Consider the following 21,446-nt stretch of genomic DNA (forward strand, 5'->3'; position numbering starts at 1 on the left):
ACATGAATTAAAGGCGCCATATTTAAGAATGTGGCCAAAAACGGTTACTACATTCAAATTCAAAATACCGAGGTCTTTTAGGTTTCGTTTTCTGACTTAACTGGCAACCCGTGGTTGCTCGGCAGCTGAGACTCTACTGACTGCAATGATTGGTAGATAGCAGTAGGTGGCGCCACATGTCAAAACATGATTTCAGAACATAAACATGATTTGCAGTCTGCAAAATATTTTTTTTTAATGCTGTACTGTTGTTGTTGGTGAGTTCAGTTTGTTATATGAACATTATTCCGGAGTCTCTGTGACATATTAGGAGGATTTTATGGCCAGTTGCTTTAGATTTATTACATAATGCACCTTTAAGATTTTTCCGATATAAGGTGTAAATGCATGCTTAATATTTACTAATAAAGGGCTAGTATGCTACTTATACGCATGTTAGTAAGCACCTAGTTAATGCTGAATATGTGTTCCCTAATCTACAGTGTTATGCTATATATGCTGTAGAATAGGATCGCTCAGTTAGCTTCAAGCTAGTTTGTGCGTTCAGGCTGCTGCAGAAACAACATATTTACTGTGTTCCTTAGAAATATATCATGAATGTATTCTTGTGTGTTTATTTCCCACCAGTTCTCTGTTCTGCTCATGTGTGTTTACTCAGTTATTTCGGCCTGGACTTGACTTTATCCCTGGCTTTTTTTTGGATTTCTGCTTGATCCTCTTTGGATTCTTTGTCTTGTTTGATCAAATGTCTGTGACTCACGGGTGTCCTCATAACCCTCTGTAAATGCAGTCCCTTGCTCTTTTATTAAATAACTAATAACTAAATAACTTAATAATAATAACTCAATCATCTCAGTCTGGACGTCTGTGTCTGAGCCCTGAGCATAAGTCGAGATTTGCTCTATTTTGTTCCATTCTAGTAACTCTGAAAGGAGCCATTTCTGTCCCTTCACCACCCAAAATGAAGATAATATAAGATATAAAGTTTTCTTTATAAACATATATACTAAAGAACTACATATATATGCATACATAAACTGTATGAAAGTAAATAAAGCCAAACTAAACTAAATCAAACAAAATGAATCCAAACTTGTCGGTTTAAATAAGTGGCAAATGTAGGGAGGTTTCCTACTGAGATGTCATTGTAAATCGCCCATTGTTGTTTAAAGGGAAGGGGAGGCGGCTGCTCACTGCACATTTCAGTAAAAACAGCCCTCAGGCTCCGAGTGTTGGGGGGGACCCCTATCGACTCGGTGCCCCAAGCAGTTGCCTGCCTTGCCTGTTCACAAGCTGCGCCTCTGGATTTGATTTAAAAAGGTCTTGATTAGAGTAGATTTCTAAAATGTGGAGGTTAGAGAATAAATGAAATAAATTTACAAATGTTTAAACGTATACTGTACTCGCTGAGATTGACAACAGAAATGATCACAAATTACAACTAAACGGTGACAGTTTTATAAATATATATATATATATATATATATATATATACAGTATATATATATATAAAATGATACAGGAAGCCACTGTGGAAGTGCAGACACGAGAAAGAATGTGAATGTACATATTTCACGGTAACGTAAACCCGTGAGAGGCTTCAGCAGGAACAAGAAGCAGATGTGGGAGATTGGTTCAACAATCTGCTTGTTTCAGCGCGCCAGCTGCCTCACCGACTTCTTAACCAATCAAACTCTTCACATTTTGACACCCACTCGAGCAGGGGAGAGTATACAGTTACATGGATTTTTTTTTCCCATCCACTTATCTTTCACTCATTTTTCACCACTTCATCCTCACACACGAGGGAGCTGGAGGCGATCCCGGGTGAAGAGTCAAACAACCGGCTCGTCAATTCCCCCAATCACCAAACTCAATGTTTTTGGACGGTGGGAGGAAGCTGGAATTAGTACCTGGGATTTGAACCTGTAACCTTCGTGCTGTGAGACAACAATCGGAGCCACTGCTTTGCCTTGAGCACACATTTTTCTCTTCTTCATTTAAATAACAATGTAGGAAATTATAGCACCTTTCTATGATGGAGTATTAGGACCAAACTGAAGCTGAAAAAACATATTAATCTTATGAGAATAAAGTTGTGATATTATGAGAATAAAGTTGTGATGTTATGAGAATAAAGTTGTGATATTATGAGAATAAAGTTGTAATATTATGAGAATAAAGTTGTGATGTTCTGAGAATAAAACTGATATGAAAATAAAGTTGTGATATTATGAGAATAAAGTTGGGATATTATGAGAATAAAGTTGTAATATTATGAGAATAAAGTTGTAATATTATGAGAATAAAGTTGTGATGTTATGAGAATAAAGTTGTAATATTATGAGAATAAAGTTGTGATATTATGAGAATAAAGTTGTGATATTATGTGAATAAAGTTGTGATATTATGAGAATAAAACTGATATGAGAATAAAATTGTGATATTATGAGAATAAAACTGATATGAGAATAAAGTTGTGATATTATGAGAATAAAGTAAGATTATGAGAATAAAGTTGTGATATTAAGAGAATAAAGTTGTGATATTATGAGAATAAAACTGATATGAGAATAAAGTTGTAATATTATGAGAATAAAGTTGTGATATTATGAGAATAAAGTTGTAATATTATGAGAATAAAATTGTGATATTATGAGAATAAAGTTGTAATATTATGAGAATAAAGTTGTGATATTATGAGAATAAAGTTGTAATATTATGAGAATAAAGTTGTGATATTATGAGAATAAAGTTGTAATATTATGAGAATAAAACTGATATGAGAATAAAGTTGTGATATTATGAGAATAAAGTTGTGATATTATGAGAATAAAGTTGTAATATTATGAGAATAAAGTTGTGATATTATGAGAATAAAGTTGTGATGTTATGAGAATAAACTGATATGAGAATGAAGTTGTAATATTATGAGAATAAAACTGATATGAGAATAAAGTTGTAATATTATGAGAATAAAGTTGTGATATTATGAGAATAAAGTTGTGATGTTATGAGAATAAACTGATATGAGAATGAAGTTGTAATATTATGAGAATAAAACTGATATGAGAATAAAGTTGTGATATTATGAGAATAAAGTTGTGATATTATGAGAATAAAGTTGTGATATTATGAGAATAAAGTTGTAATATTATGAGAATAAAGTTGTGATGTTCTGAGAATAAAACTGATATGAAAATAAAGTTGTGATATTATGAGAATAAAGTTGGGATATTATGAGAATAAAGTTGTAATATTATGAGAATAAAGTTGTAATATTATGAGAATAAAGTTGTGATGTTATGAGAATAAAGTTGTAATATTATGAGAATAAAGTTGTGATATTATGAGAATAAAGTTGTGATATTATGTGAATAAAGTTGTGATATTATGAGAATAAAACTGATATGAGAATAAAATTGTGATATTATGAGAATAAAACTGATATGAGAATAAAGTTGTGATATTATGAGAATAAAGTAAGATTATGAGAATAAAGTTGTGATATTAAGAGAATAAAGTTGTGATATTATGAGAATAAAACTGATATGAGAATAAAGTTGTAATATTATGAGAATAAAGTTGTGATATTATGAGAATAAAGTTGTAATATTATGAGAATAAAATTGTGATATTATGAGAATAAAGTTGTAATATTATGAGAATAAAGTTGTGATATTATGAGAATAAAGTTGTAATATTATGAGAATAAAGTTGTGATATTATGAGAATAAAGTTGTAATATTATGAGAATAAAACTGATATGAGAATAAAGTTGTGATATTATGAGAATAAAGTTGTGATATTATGAGAATAAAGTTGTAATATTATGAGAATAAAGTTGTGATATTATGAGAATAAAGTTGTGATGTTATGAGAATAAACTGATATGAGAATGAAGTTGTAATATTATGAGAATAAAACTGATATGAGAATAAAGTTGTAATATAATGAGAATAAAGTTGTGATATTATGAGAATAAAACTGATATGAGAATAAAATTGTGATATTATGAGAATAAAACTGATATGAGAATAAAGTTGTGATATTATAAGAATAAAGTAATATTATGAGAATAAAGTTGTAATATTATGAGAATAAAGTTGTGATATTATGAGAATAAAGTTGTAATATTATGAGAATAAAGTTGTGATATTATGAGAATAAAGTTGTGATATTATGAGAATAAAACTGATATGAGAATAAAGTTGTGATATTATGAGAATAAAGTTGTAATATTATGAGAATAAAGTTGTGATATTATGAGAATAAAGTTGTGATGTTATAAGAATAAACTGATATGAGAATGAAGTTGTAATATTATGAGAATAAAACTGATATGAGAATAAAGTTGTAATATAATGAGAATAAAGTTGTGATATTATGAGAATAAAACTAATATGAGAATAAAATTGTGATATTATGAGAATAAAACTGATATGAGAATAAAGTTGTGATATTATAAGAATAAAGTAATATTATGAGAATAAAGTTGTAATATTATGAGAATAAAGTTGTGATATTATGAGAATAAAACTGATATGAGAATAAAGTTGTGATATTATGAGAATAAAGTTGTGATATTAAGAGAATAAAGTCATAATATTATGAGAATAAAGTTGTGATATTATGAGAATAAAGTCGTAATATTATGGAATAAAGTTTGTTTTTACATCTGTTTTGTTCTTTTAATACTACTTTTTTATTTTTATTTATATAATATATATATATATATTAGGGCTGTCAAAATGTTTTAATCAGATTAATCACAGGGTAGCTGTGGATTAATCACGATTAATCACGATGAATTACCATTCGTAAATATGCTAAAAAAAAATCAAATTTCCTCCTTATATTGTTGTAGGAACGGAGAGATAAATAAAGTATGTGAAAATATAAATGTAAAGAACAGTAAAATACTGTAAATAACTTGTAAAAACCTATACAACCTTAGTAAAAAAAACACATTATAAGACAATATAAATAAATAGAAAAAATAAAATGCTGTAAATAACTTAAAAAAAACACCTATACATTGCACTGTAAATAACTCACATTATAAACAAAATATAAAGTATAGAAGTTAAATAGTTTTCTTGGGGGAACTAAACCCACAGCAGGAAATTCCTCATCAGCACTTTGAAGCACTGCTTCTACTAGTTAGCGTTAGCATCAGCTAGCATTCTGACGCTAATGTTAGCTGCTGTCTGTGTCCCCGTTAGTTAGACAGTGACTGTTAATGTTATGATTATATCATTATCTGCGCCAGCAGCGCCACTTACAACTGTGTTTCTTTCTTTCTTTTTTCTTCATCCTCTCTTTTTTCTTCCTCTTCTAACTTCCTGATTGATAACTCCTCTTCATTTTCCTTCAGCTTCACACAGGTGCATTTAGGCTCCGAGTATCGGCTCAGGGCCCCAAGTAGTTGCCCGCTGCTTTGCCTGTTCATAAACTGCACGTCTATCTATATATATATATATGTAGACATAGATATAGATAGATATGTACCTTGACAGGTTTTTTGGATGGCCGTCCCCCCTCCTCATTATTCTCTGCCTCCTCGTGCTCTTTGCTGCCCGTCGGGAGGTTAGAGTAGTTTGCCAGACTGCTGAGCAAAGAGGACACCATTGGACTGGTGTCCATCTCCTCCTGTAAACACAGAGACACGATGGTAATAACAGCATCGAGTGTTTTCACGCTCACAATCCCACAACAAAAGAGCAGCACCCACTTCAAACAGAGCCATATTCTTGCCGTCATACTGCAGGTTCTTCTTGTCCACTTCAGTGGCTGCGCTGCTGTTGATGAAAGGACTGCTCTCTCTGGGGTGAACATCACCTGAAACACGGGGACACAAAGCAGCACATTTCATATATCTGTCATACATAGTATATACTGTATATACAGAGTAGGTTTTTTTGTGTACTTGTACTTTTAAAGTTTGTAATTTTACTTTTACTTAACTACTGTACTTCACTACGTTTGAAATCACATCTGTTACTGAGTAATAATAATAATAATAATAAAAAAAGAAAAAAATTAATGCACCGGAAACTTTGGCAGTGAACGATGAGGACAGAGGACAGGTGAACGATGAGGACAGAACAGGTGAACGATGAGGACAGGTGATTGATGAGGACAGTTACGCGATGAGGACAGAGGACAGGTGAATGATGAGGACAGAGGACAGGTGAACGATGAGGACAGAGGACAGGTGAACGATGACGACAGAGGACTTGTGAACGATGAGGACAGGTGATTGATGAGGACAGGTACGAGATGAGGACAGAGGACAGGTGAATGATGAGGACATAAGACAGGTGAACGATGAGGACAGGTGAACAATGAGGACAGAGGACAGGTGAATGATGAGGACAGAGGACAGGTGAACGATGACAACAGAGGACAGGTGAACGATGAGGACAGAGGACAGGTGAACGATGACGACAGAGGACATGTGAACGATGAGGACAGGTGATTGATGAGGACAAGTAAGCGATGAGGACTGGTGAGCGATGAGGACAGAGGACAGGTGAATGATGAGGACAGGTGGCATTAATCAAGGTCCCTGAGTGAGTGAGAAAGATTTGTGACCTTTGACCCCTGTTGACTGACACATTATGTTTTGACATATTTAATTTTGTCAGCACTTTCATTTGTAGTGTTGCCTCATTAATTAAAAAATGTGAGATTTGTGTTCCCTTGTCCTTTTTGCACGACACAAGAAAGAACCCCAACTTTCTTAAAAGTAAATTTACTCTGAGTAAAACTACTTTTTTTAAACTTTAACTTAAGTACATTTTTAGAGTTGTACTTTTACTTCAGTAGAATATTTGCGTACTCTCTCCACCTCTGGGGCCAGATCACATTTTCCAAAACAAATGATTTCTTTCTTTTTCATGTCAGTCTGTGTTTTGATAGAGTTGTGCCTGATCCCTGCAGTTTCGCTCCCTGTTGTGTGCACACACACACACACACACACACACACACACACACACACACACACACACACACACACACACACACACACACACACACACACACACACACACACACACACACACACACACACACACACACACACACACACACACACCTGAAACATATTCCCTACTCATTCATAACTAACCTGTCTTCACTTTAAAGTCTGAAAGTCTGAGACCAGGATCAATAGAATCATGATTGATTTCATGTGAACACAGGGAGAACAAAAATGTATATACATATTCATGTTCCTTGCATAACACGTGCATGTGGTTATTACAGCTGGGCTCCATGTGGGATATTTGCAAGGTTTAGCCGCACAACAAAGTGCATGATTATCCGTCAACAAAGCAAATTAACGAACAAATACTGAAATGTCGTATATACGGTATATAAATATATATATATATAATAATAATAATATATATGTAATATATATCTATTACAAAACTGAAAATTAAAAACATGGACTTATTTATATTTAATGACTTCTCACGGGGTTTTTCCTCCGGTTACCTCCCACAGTCCACACACATGCAGATTTGGGGATTAGGTCAAATGACACACTCCAAATTGACCACAGGTGTGAGTGTGGGAGTTGTTTGTCTCCATATGTGTGGCCCTGTGATGGACTGACAATCTGTCCAGGGGGCGTGACCTCACGATGTCTGCTGGGAGGATAAAGTGGAAATGAGTGAGTGACCTTTGATTGCCCGCCTGCAGTACCGCCGCGGCCCAGTAGGAGGCGATGACCCACACTTTGGAAATCAAAGATCACTTAGAAATGTCCTTATTTTTTAAGGAAAAAAAACAATTTTTTTTCAATGAATTTAACATTAAATGAATCATAAATACACTCTATACATTGTTAATGTGGTAAACGACTATTCTAGCTGCAAACTGTACATAGGTGTATAGAGGCCCATTTCCAGTGTTCTAATGGTACATTGTGTTTGCTAATGGTGTTAGAAGACTATTGGATGATTAGACAACCCTTGAAAACCCTTGTGCAATGATGTTAGCACAGCTGAAAACAGTTTTGCTGGTTCTTTGACGAAAGGGCAAAAGGATTATTTGGAATAAAAATCATAATTTCTAATCTTGTCAATGTCTTGACTATATTGATACACAACAATACACAACAAAAATTGCATAGGTGAGCCCAAACTTTTGAGCAGTAGTTTTGATTATGTTAAAGCCAGCAGCCACTTATCCTCTATCTGCATTTAAAGGTGACTTCAGCACTTGTTAACCACGCTTCCACTTTGTGCGTGAGGACGTACTCCGTTTGATATTTCTGTATTCGACCCTCTGAGGAATCACACGTCACAGTCTGGTCTTCATTCTGCCTCCTGACCTTCAGTGAACTGCTGCTCTAAAACCTTTTTCACGGTTCTCACGCAAACACAGCTACAGTTGCTGGATTCTCCACTGACTGCCCCTGAAATAAATCGGATCTGTGTGCTTTTCCTCTCCAAATGTCAACAATAATTAACCATTGATAAGTCTTGATGTAAATGAAACTTCCTCTTCCTCATCCTTCAGCGTAATCAATGATGAACAGGCTTGCAGCCAGTAATGACCGTGAGTGAGTCGTCTGTGTTAATTCATACACTCGAGTGACTGGTTTAACATTACCACCTGTTTTTGATCGGGATTAGAAGCAGGATTTCAGTAAGTGCCCCGAAAATATGTTATATATGCTTATGTTCGAGGGATGAACCCTGCGGGGGCATACATTATAAACATCTGGAGCAAAGCTGGATGTGGTCAGGTGATGTTACCCAGCTATCGCCTGCAGAGGGATGATTGGGAGGCAAAACTCAAGACATTACCATGATGCAGATGCTTCCACAGGTTTATACTGTTGTTATAACAGCTAAGAAGTGGTATTTTTGACCTACCTGTCCAGTTATGGTGGACAAACTGTTAATATTTGAACTGTCAAAGGAGGGGGGGAAAGAAAATAAATGTAAATGATTTCTATTGACCAGCAAAAACCAAACCGGAATCACGCTCCATCAAACATACGAGCGATTTACAAGATGCCATAAGACATAAACATACACTGACCACATGCAAATGGATAATAATTACACTTCCAGGAAAGAGGGGGGACCTCGACAAACACAAGGACATCTGGTTACTCTTAACTCTTCACATTTGCAGTTTTTTTCATTATGAACAAATGTCTTTAGGTAAATTGGAGAGAAACAGTAGACATTTAAAAAAAAAAAAAAAAAATTCCTCTACATATTGGGTGACATTTGACAAAAGCTCCTAATGACATGCAGCATATCAGACAACTTCTCTCTTTACAGTAGATCAGAGAATCACAGGGAACCTCGCGATACACGATACATGGTCCACGACACCAATAGTATCACGATACACGGTCCATGATACCAATAATATCAAAATACACGATACATGGTCCACGACACCAATAGTATCACGATACACGGTCCATGATACCAATAATATCAAAATACACGATACATGGTCCACAATACCAATAATATCACAATACACGGTCCACGATACCAATAATATCACAATACACAATACATGGTCCACGACACCAATAGTATCACGATACACGGTCCATGATACCAATAATATCAAAATACACGATACATGGTCCACAATACCAATAATATCACAATACACGGTCCACGATACCAATAATATCACAATACACAATACATGGTCCACGATACCAATAATATCACAATACATGGTCCATGATACCAATAATATCACAATACATGGTCCATGATACCAATAATATCACAATACACGATACATGGTCCACAATACCAATAATATCAAGATACATGGTCCACGACACCAATAATAACACGATACATGGTCCAATATACCAATAATATCACGATACACGATATATGGTCCACCATACCAATAATATCACCTTACACAATACATGGTCCACAACACCAATAATATCACGATACACAGTCCAAGATACCAATAAAATAATATCACAATACATGGTCCACAATACCAATAATATCATGATACACAATACATGGTCCACAACACCAATAATATCACGATACACGGTCCACAAGATGCCATTAGACATAAACATAAACTGACCACATGCAAAGGGATAATATTACAATTCCAGGAAAGAGGGGGGACCTGGACGAACACAAGGACATCTGGTTACTCTTAACTCGCCTCGTTCACATTCCTATTTCCTAAGCTAAGAGTGGATCTTGCTGTTGATCTGGAGGGATTGTTTTCATCCGCAGAACGTCGTATTAATAATCCCCTCAAACAGTGCCGTGCTTCTGTCGTCCACTGTCATAAAAATAAAAGACAGAAATACATCAATACACAGACCCACTATATATTGATTTGAATGCTCTATGAGCCCATATATGACCTGTGTTTTAATGTCATCAATCAGTTGAATGAGATATTGTTTTTTTAAAATATTTTTTGTAGTTCTAGTCAATATAGTCAGAATATAAAATATAGATATTTGCATATTGATGATTATCATAATGCAAGAGAAAGGACGACGATATATCACCAAATCCATATTCTTTTCACCCACCCTTACTTTACAGCGTGAACCAGGCTGATTTCATCAGTCAGTGCCAGGTCATAAAAATTGTATTCTTCCTTTATCGGCTAATTTAAATTTCCCTATGAGTTATATTTACATTATTCTCCTCTTTTGAAAAAGGAAATAAAAAGTCTTTGTCTCTCTATTTGATACACGATACATGGGCCACGATACCAATAATATCACGATACAATGATACATGATACATGATACCAATAATGTAATGATACATGATACATGGTCCATGATACCAATAATATCACGATACATGGTCCATGATACCAATAATATCACAATACAATGATACATGATACACGATACCAATAATATCACGATACAATGATACATGATACACAATACCAATAATATAATGATACATGGTCCACGATACCAATAATATCACGATACATGGTCCATGATATCAATAATATCTTGAGACACGATACACAGTCCACGATAGCAATAATATCACGGCACAACGATACTCGGTCCACAATGCCAATAATATCACAATACATAGTCCACAATACCAATAATATCACGATTCATGGTCCATGATACCAATAATATTACGATACAGGGTCCACGATACCAATAATATCACAATACACAGTCAATGATACCAATAATATCACAATACATGGTCCATGATACCAATAATATCACGATACACGGTCCACAATACCAATAATATCAAGAAACACAATACATGGTCCAAGATATCAATAATATCCCGATACACGATACGTGGTCCACGATACCAATAATATCAAGAAACATGGCCCACGATACCAATAATATCATGATACATGGTCCACGATACCAATAATATCAAGAAACATGGCCCACGATAACAATAATATCATGATACATGGTCCACGATACCAATAATATCATGATACCAATAATATCCCGATACACGATACGTGGCCCACGATACCAATAATATCAAGAAACATGGCCCACGATACCAATAATATCATGATACATGGTCCACAATACCAATAATATCACGATACCTGGTCCATAGTTTAATTGTAGGCTAATTTAAAATTTCCCTGTGAGTTATATTTTCATTATTCTCCACTGCAGCACTTTGGGTACAAATACAGGAAGAAAAAGGAAGCTCTCGTCTTACATACAGCAGCGCACCATTATTTTTCTGAGAATCGTTTAAACGCTGCTTAGCGAAGTCGACCCCATGCAGCCGTTTTCCTGCCTGTGGAACATTTGCTACGTTTACTCTGATTTATCCACAAGGATTTGCAGCATCACAGTGGGAAACGGGGGGGGAAATTGACCTGCAGAGATAAAACCCTGCAACTGGAGACAAAAGTCTGCTGTGTGTGAGCGCGACAAGATTTATACGGAGCTGTAAGATATGTGGACAAAATCGTCACTTCTTGGCGAGAAAAAAACTATTGGTTGCACATGACGTTTGCAACGCTCATCCGAGAAGAAGCTTCTTCAGCTCTGAGCCGAGGAAACTGAGAGGTGTGATGTTCTTCTTCTTAAGTAACAACATGCTACTGACTCAATATACAATAAACACGATACCGATAATATTACGATACGTGGGCCACGATACTAATAATATCATGATATGTGGGCCACGATACCAATAATATCACAATACATGGTCCACAATACCAATAATATCAAGATACATGGTCCACGATACTAATAATATCACAATACATGGTCCATGATACCAATAATATCACAATATACGGTCCACAATACCAATAATATTACGATACACGGTCCACAATACCAATAAAATAATGATACACGGTCCACGATACCAATAATATTACTATACATGGTCCACAATTCTAATAATATCACGATACATGGTCCGCAATACCAATAATATCACGATACACGGTCCACAATACCAATTATATCACAATATACGGTCCACAATACCAATAATATTACGATACGCGGTCCACAATACCAATAAAATAATGATACACGGTCCACGATACCAATAATATTACGATACATGGTCGATTCTAATAATATCATGATACATGGTCCGCGATACCAATAATATCACAATACATGGTCCATGATACCAATAATATCATGATACACGGTCCACGATACCAATATCACGCAAAGCGGTCCACAATACCAATAATATTAAGATACATGGTCCACGATACCAATAATATTAAGATACATGGTCCACGATACATATAATATCATGATACACGGTCCACGATACCAATAATATCACTTTACATGGTCCACGATACCAATAATATTACAATACATGGTCCACGACACCAATAATATTACTAAACATTTCCCACGATACCAATAATATCACTATACATGGTCCACGATACCAATAATATTACAATACATGGTCCATGATACCAATAATATCACGGTATACGGTCCACGATACCAATAATATCACGATATACAGTCCACGATACCGATAATATCACAATACACGGTCCACGATAACAATAATATCATGGTATACGGTCCACGATACCGATAATATCACGATACGCGGTCCACGAAACCGATATTATCACGATACGCGGTCCACGATACCAATAATATCACAATACACAGTCCACAATACCAATAATATTACGATACATGGTCCACGATACCAATAATATCACGATACCAATAATAAAACATTCTTTACAAACCTCTTTTAGCCTTTTTTTTAAAAACAAATGACTTATTGATAAGAAATCAGCTGAATATTCCGACTTCGGTGCAGATTTGTGTCTTTATTCCAGACTTTTAAAAGCTTAATCTGACAAAGGCTCGTGGAGATTACGCAGCAGCTGCTGCTGGAGGCCACAAAGACAGACATAAATTAACTCCAGCATGTGAGAAGCCTGAGCCAGAGAGCTGCAAAGCAGCTTCTCACAATTAAATCAACCACACACACACACACACACACACACACACATACATACCTGTGATCTAACGGAGGAACTGAAGCAACTTCTTTCATTTAAACCACTTTTTACTCCACGTCGCCTGGTGACTGTATCTCTAAAGTGAAATATGACACTTTCCACCAGAAGAAGATAGAATTCAGATGTTAAACTTGCCATCGGGGCAGGAATGAAGGCAACATTTTTGCTTAGTGGCACATTTTCTCCAGCAGGGGCAGTATTCCACAACAAATGATGCTGTTACCTAACTCTGGAGTCGTAAATATGCACCAGTGCTGTTCTTGTCAACAGGGAGTTTTAATTTAATTTGATCCAGAACATGTCCTGGACTCTTTTTAAAGTGTTTGTAGTCACACATTTCAACAAGTCGTGGACTGACTGATGCGAGACATGCACAGTTCCCAGAGAAACATTTGGTGACGGCGTTTTTTAGAGCCATGTGGAACAGTGTTTTATTAAATGACAGAGAAATTGTAAAGTTTACACAGAAAAAAAAAAACAACATCAAATGTATGAGGAAAAATACAAAGTGGTTATAAAATGTTGTCATAGAGTGAAGTCAGGGCATCGGGATCTGCAACAATGGACAGATGCAGTGATGATTTAATCAACCGGTGATTCAAGTGGGATTATGATTATTCCCATTACTATTTAAACAGGAAGCCTCGCTGAGATTAAAATTCTCTTTTGACAAAAAGCCAAAACAGACACAAGAGACACAAGATCATCACCATCATCATCATAGTCATGAAGTATCGATTAAATGTTCATTTTAAATAAAATTAAATACAGAATGATATTTTCCTCCAACAGTTCTGTGTGAACATCTGGGAGAGTTCATAAAAAGATAGATAGATAGATAGATAGATAGATAGATAGATAGATAGATAGATAGATAGTAGATAGATAGATAGATAGATAGATAGATAGATAGATAGATAGATAGATAGATAGATAGATAGATAGATAGATAGATAGATAGATAGTTAGATAGATAGATAGATAGATAGATAGATAGATAGATAGATAGATAGATAGTAGGTAGGTAGGTATATAGTAGGTAGATAGATAGATAGATAGATAGATAGATAGATAGATAGATAGATAGATAGATAGATAGATAGATAGATAGTAGGTAGGTAGGTATATAGTAGGTAGATAGATAGTAGGTAGATAGATAGATAGATAGATAGATAGATAGATAGATAGATAGATAGATAGATAGATAGATAGATAGATAGATAGATAGATAGATAGATAGATAGATAGATAGATCCATAGGTCCATTCACATTTAAGATTTCCAAATAAAACCCAATTTAATTAGGTGCATGAACGCATCGGCCTATAGGGTTTAGGATATATGAGGGGAAAGGGTCCCTTTAAATTTTGTGTAAATAATATACACTACCGTTCAATACCGTGTATATTGCAATGTAAACACTACCAAACCGTGTCCAGCGAGTCCAGCGAGCGAGGACCATATAGTGGAGTCAAGGCTTATATGTCAACATGGCGCTGACTTCAGAACGTGTGTTCAGCTGCCACTGCTGAAGTCAAATGGGGTTGATTATCGTGTTCTTGTGATGAGCACAAATGAATGACTTCCTTGACATATTCACGACCTGGAAATTCTTGATTTTACAGAGAGGAAAATAAAAATCATGGGTAAATCTTTCTCTAATTTGGACAATGTTGACATGATTTGACTTTGAAGGCTGTCCCTGTTCATGTGAGCCAGGGTACAAATAAATGGACAAATAAATCCAAGGAAGAGAAAAGTACAAGGAGCTGCTACGTGGTCGCGATGCTCGAGAAACTTGTGACTTTTGGCGAAAACAGCAGAATAATAAAAGCTTTTTCACTGGATATTTGGTCGGCTGGTACAGTTGCACATTCAACGTTGGATCTCCTGATGACAAATTGTTGGCTTTCAGCGTAAGGGAGCAGATATTTGAGCTGAGGCTCTGTCTTCCATTCACCACGCCATTTTCAATCTGACAAACAATGTAAGACGAGAGTCCCACAGTGACATCTAGAACCGGATGTTTTGCAATTTTTTGGTTAATCTCCATCAACACAGACTGATCAAACTAGAAATGGAAACCAGAAAGTGTCCTCCTGCAGGTCGTCAGATCCCTGTCTCCAAATCTCCTCTGAAGGTGTTTGAGGATTTAAAAGAACCTCAGAAAACCTTTCTGTGACTCTATTAACTTGGAACAACATAACCGTAACGCAGGACAACGTGAAACGCATTCACAAATGTCATCCGGCTCCATATCATACATATTTCATTACGCAGAGAAAAAAAAGTCTCAGCGCCTCAGCATTTCCAGATGTGAGACTTTTCTTTTTTTATTATTGTTAAACAAAAACATCGCCGATGCCTCTGAAACCAATTTACACATCTGCTGCTCCAACACCAAGCAGCCTGTTTGCCGGAGAGAATAGCGTCGAGTCAGTGTGGCAGACTGAGACCACCCTGTTCCTGTTTGTTCTGATGGGGAAACCCGTCAGAACATACAACAGTTTTTAGAATGGGGGTGTCAAACATATGGCACACGGGCCAGAACTGGCCCACCAGCGGGTCCAATCAGGCCCACAAATTTAGGGTCAGATATTTCCTTATTTTTGAAGGAAAAGCACTTTTTTTCCCAACGAATATAACATTAAATGAATCACAAATACACTCCATACATTTGTTAATGTGGTAAACGACTATTCTAGCTACAAACGTCTGGTTTTTAATGGAATATGTACATAGGTGTATAGAGGCCCATTTCCACTGTTCTAATGGTACATTGTGTTTGCTAATGGCGTTAGAATCCTGCTCTGGACACATCAGTCGTCATCCCTACCCCAGCGGTTTTATACCTGCCTACATGTGGACAATACACAACCGTTCAAAAGTTTGGGGTCACTTAGAAATGTCCTTATTTTTTAAGGAAAAACCCTTTTTTTCAATGAATATAACATTAAATGAATCATAAAAACACTTTTTTATGATTGTTAATGTGGTAAACGACAATTCTAGCTGAAGTGGAATCCACTCATCTATCTATAAAGCAAGTTGCGTCTGTGTGTCTGTCTGTGACAGGCATATCTCGCTGACCGTTAGTCAGATCGCCCTAAGACTTTGGATATGGGTTGAGAATGGCCCGATGGTGTGCATCCTTGATTTTCACATTTCTTGGAGGAATTTTAATTTTCACGGATTTATCACGCTGCACCAGGCAGGCAGAGGCTCATCAGCAGCAGCTGCACTGTCTGGAGCGGGGGAGGTGGGAGTGAAGAGTCTGTCCTCACTGGGTGAGACATTTTCACACGGTTCACCGCAGAACATGGTGTCTGATGAGGTGTCCATTCACCAATACGCGAGCACATATTTATTTTGCATTAGCATGCTACTTCTTTGCAGGTAACATGGCGAACCCGTTTCCAAAGGTAATCTTAGCCCTACGCTGATGCTAATCGTAGAGGTAACATAATACAAACACTGTGCAACCTCATTAGGCACAACTCAAATGTTTTCATTTTACATTTGTGACAATATCTAGCTACGCTAATGCTAATCGATAATGAAAACGTTTGCGTTTGCCTAATGAGGTTGCACAGTGTTTGTATTATGTTAGCCTTTAGTTCCTTATCATTCATTAGCATAACTGAAAAATCGACTTCAGCTCCCACTATAGGAATACACACTTCCTACAGGCACGGCACTAGTATCACAAATAAATAACAATGAATTATCAATATAGACCTCATAGTTGCAGAGATACAACCACTCTTGGTCTGTAATTCCATAGATGTTTAAATTCCTTAAATTTGACATTCTGTGATGTTACATCATCAATAGTTGAGAGTGTTAATCTAAACGATAGGGGAAACGTGTCACTCATTTGAAACACCGTCCACACATTAAGCACATTGAATTTTAACCAATCTACATAAAATGTGCACAAGATGTCAACACAACGGTAATCTGACCATTTCGCCCCCACGTGGATTAAATCCCACGGTGTCCGACACGACGTTCATTGCTCATTAAATGGAGAACACGTCAGAGGATTTACTGACAAGCACTGACATGGTCGATCTGCTCTGAGCCAGTTTGTTAAAGCCGCGCATAAACCCAAGAGCGCATCAGTGAAATGACCGGGAAAGGGCAAACCTTAATATGACAAGGAGGCAGCTTTGTGTAACACAATGCTCCTTTGGGATAAACCTTTCACACAATCACGCGACTAATCACGTCCACGGCGGCTCATCAACATACATCGACTGAGTGTGTATGTAAGTCTATGAGAATCTATCTTCTTCAATGTGTCATTGATGACTTGTGTCATCTTATAATTCTTTTTGCCAGGTTTATGCTCTCAACATCGTCGTGGTGACACCGTGACTGGGACAGAGAGAGCGATTTACCCCGATTTAACCTCGTTTTCCTTAGATTTCTTGTTACGTGCAAATTGGCCATTAATATTACACATGTCCTGTGGTAAAATTACATAAGTCCACGATGTAAAACTAATCCCCGTCTTAACGCATCACACAAAACCCCCCCCCCCCACCATAAGATAATACATGTAAACAAGTGGCTTGGCTCTAAATCTCCAGCTGCTCTCACTTACAACCGAAGAATCACAAAGAGGGGAAAAACTAACAGCTTTGACGGTTTTTCTTAGCTACCGTTTCCTGTTTAAACACTGTCAGCAGACTTTATGCTAAGCTAACCAGGCTGTAGCGCCGTGTTTACACAGATGGGCATATGACATCAATCTTCCTCCATTAAACAGCCTCCCATAAACACACAAAACACACTTCCCAAAAAGTTACACTATGCCTTTAAAGTTAATCCTATAGGAATGCACCTCCCGCTCGCTCACACGACCACAGCCCGGGCCGAGCTGAACGGGATCTGCTCGCCAGATGTGGTTCTAAGTCGTGTCTCTGGTGCTTGGTTCTCAAATGGAGCGCCTGATTGCCCAAAGGTTAATCGAAGAGAAGGTCGAGCTGACACATTAGCCTTCTCCTGATCCACGTGATCGCTCATAATCAGTGGCATCCTCAATTATATGTTGAGATAAACACCAGTGGTGGCTCTGATTGACAAAGAAGAGTTAAAGCTCCCATAGAGTGGTCCACTTTATGGAGGTCTACTTACTTACATTAACTTGTGTTTATGGTCAAAAACCTTCTACACTCTTAGAAATAAAAGTGCTAAGTAGAACCATATAAGGTTCTTCGGCTTGTCCTCATAGGAGAAACCTTTTTGGCTCCAGGTAGAAACTTCTTATACAGGATCCACCTGGAGCCCTTTTGGAGGGTTCCACCAAGAACCCTTTTAAAATCCTTTATTCAGGAAAGGGGTTTTAAAGCGTTCTCTGGATCAAAATGGTTCTTACTGGAACCATTAGTGTTACCAAGAACCCTTGAAAAACCCTTTCTTCGGGAAAAGTGTTTTTCAGAAGTAAATGGTTCCAGGTAGAACCTCAGCCCTTGTAGAAGGACCCTTTTGGAACCCTTATTTCTAAGAGTGTAGTTGCTGCAAACCAGACAATCTAAATCTCTCCTCACTGAAGCTCTCATCAGTCGCGCTGTTCCAGACTGAAATCTCACCCCCAGAAGACAGACTGTGTTGTGATTGGCCAGTACCTGGAAGTGACATAATTAGCACACCCGCTCTCAGAAGCACAGCTCCCCCCTCTGGAACGGTGGATGCACTGCTACTCATTATCAAAACATTGTTTTAACAATGTTTAAAAATGGCTTCGTCACGACTCCCTGCCGCAGTCCCTTTTTTTACGACCTTTGACCCAGAGTCTGACCCAGAGTCGGAAGACACTGTCGCTCGTGAAACATCTCCACAACAGACATTCTTCTTCTTCTGCGGTTCAATGTATGCAACCGAAGGAGGATCTGGTGTTTTCCGGAGACGGGATCCTTACGTCGCGATTCCAGGCTTTTTCAGAGCTCTTGCAGAGTCCGGGAATATAATAAAACCCAGCGTTCGCAGCAGTGGCTGAACTGTTTGTTTCCAAACTTTAGGGCTTCATAAACGAGGTAATGGTGCAGACTACAGACCACACACATTTGAACGATAGTGTCAATCTATGGTGGATCACCTTCACCAACTAAACGGTGCACATGCAATGGTTGAAGGTAGTAATGCAACATTAAGACCACTTCTAACAACCAACAAAAGGGAAAAACAAAGGATCGTTATCAAACTCTTGTATGATTTCCTGTGTCATACTATAGGATGATGTTAATCCAGGATATTCAGTCACAATGACTTCTAGATCATATTAATGCTGACAGTCTTGGTTTGTCAGGGATGATTAAAGGGCCACATCCAGCAGATTGAAACTGATTTGACACCAGCAGCTGCATGAATCCTGCTCTGGTCGTCAACCCTACCCCAGAGGTTTTATACCTGCCTACATGTGGACAATACACTACCGTTCAAAAGTTTGGGCTCACTTAGAAATGTCCTTATTTTTGAAGGAAAAGCACTTTTTCTTCAATGAATATAACATTAAATGAATCATAAATACACTCTATACATTGTTAATGTGGTAAACGACTATTCTAGCTGCAAACGTCTGGTTTTTAATGGAATATGTACATAGGTGTATAGAGGCCCATTTCCAGTGTTCTAATGGTACATTGTGTTTGCTAATGGCGTTAGAAGACTATTGGATGATTAGAAATCCCTTGAAAACCCTTGTGCTAATGATGTTAGCACAGCTGAAAACAGTTTTGCTGGTTCTTTGATGAAAGGGCAAAAGGATTATTTGGAATAAAAATCATTATTTCTAATCTTGTCAATGTCTCGACTATATTTTCTATTAATTTTGCAACTCTTTTGATGAATAAAAGTGAGACTTTTAATGGAAAAACACAAACAAAAATGTGTATATGTGAGCCCAAACCTTTGAAAGGTAGTATATGTCCACTAAGAACGCCGAGGCATCTCTTTACTAAAACCTCTGTCATTTTACTCTGCTTCACTTCAGCAGCGCCATACTTTGCACAGCTCACGTCCACATGTTGTTACATGACCTCCATGCGTTTTTAAGCTCCTACTGCTGATTTTAAAGGTGACATTTACTTTAAAATGCAATTTCTTTTAGGCGAGGGAAAAAAAATCCTTCATTTTTGTCGTGCTCCATGTGCACGGCATAAATGAAGACAGAGTGAAACTTAGACAAGTGTTATATTTATTTTGACACCAAGATAATCCACATAGAGCTTGTAACTGCAGAGATTCACTGTATGTAGTTTGGACATGTCATTTTTGAGCAGGGTTTCCAAAAAGAGGGTCAGGGAAGAAGGTTGTAAGGACTTTTAAGGACTTATTATTGACGTCTGCATCCTGAAATTGACCTACCTGTGATTCCATAACTAATTCACATGCACACAAATGTCCACACACACACATACACACTCTCCTCTCTCATCACTCACCCTTGCTGTTGGGTTCCCCCTCTCCCTCCTCGCAGTCTGTGATGTTGTTCAGCATCCTCTCTCCTCCTCTGGCTGAGGAAAAAGCCCGTCGGGGGTCAACAGTGACACTGACTTCACTTCTGCTCCCTGACGACCTTTCTTTTGCCCTGATAAATCCTAAGAGAAAGAGAAGAGCTGTGCGATATCCTCTCTCTTGTCTGCCTGCTGCGCCTCTCTTCAGGAGGATGGAGAGACTGCGAGCGTCGTCGATGCTGGTACTCGGTGTCACTCACATGCACGCTCTCCGTGTCCCTGAGCGCCACTCACTCCCCCAGTCACTTTAAGCCAGATGACTACATTCATCATGTATTCAGAAGGTATTATCTCCTCCCCTCCCCTTTTCTCTCCCTCACACATGTTCATCATCCATCTCATCATGAGAGAGGGATGGATGGACGGACGGAGAGGGATTGACAC

The 21,446-nt window shown here is 37.3% G+C and overlaps 1 protein-coding gene across 1 annotated transcript in view; it reads right to left on the reverse strand.

Annotated features, from left to right (window-relative positions):
- slc12a5b (solute carrier family 12 member 5b) overlaps positions 1 to 21,045 on the reverse strand; it is a gene marked incomplete at both ends in the record, with an annotated part of 42,789 nt that extends 21,744 nt beyond the window's left edge. Inside the window, 3 exons of the mRNA XM_083895584.1 lie at positions 5,512 to 5,652; positions 5,735 to 5,841; positions 20,991 to 21,045. Coding sequence (XP_083751710.1) covers positions 5,512 to 5,652; positions 5,735 to 5,841; positions 20,991 to 21,045 — 303 coding nt within the window. The remainder of the gene's footprint in view (positions 1 to 5,511; positions 5,653 to 5,734; positions 5,842 to 20,990) is intronic.
- Positions 21,046 to 21,446: the final 401 nt, after the last annotated feature.

Source organism: Microchirus variegatus (genome assembly GCF_963457635.1).
Source record: "Microchirus variegatus genome assembly, chromosome: 9".
Taxonomy (NCBI): Eukaryota; Metazoa; Chordata; class Actinopteri; order Pleuronectiformes; family Soleidae; genus Microchirus; species Microchirus variegatus.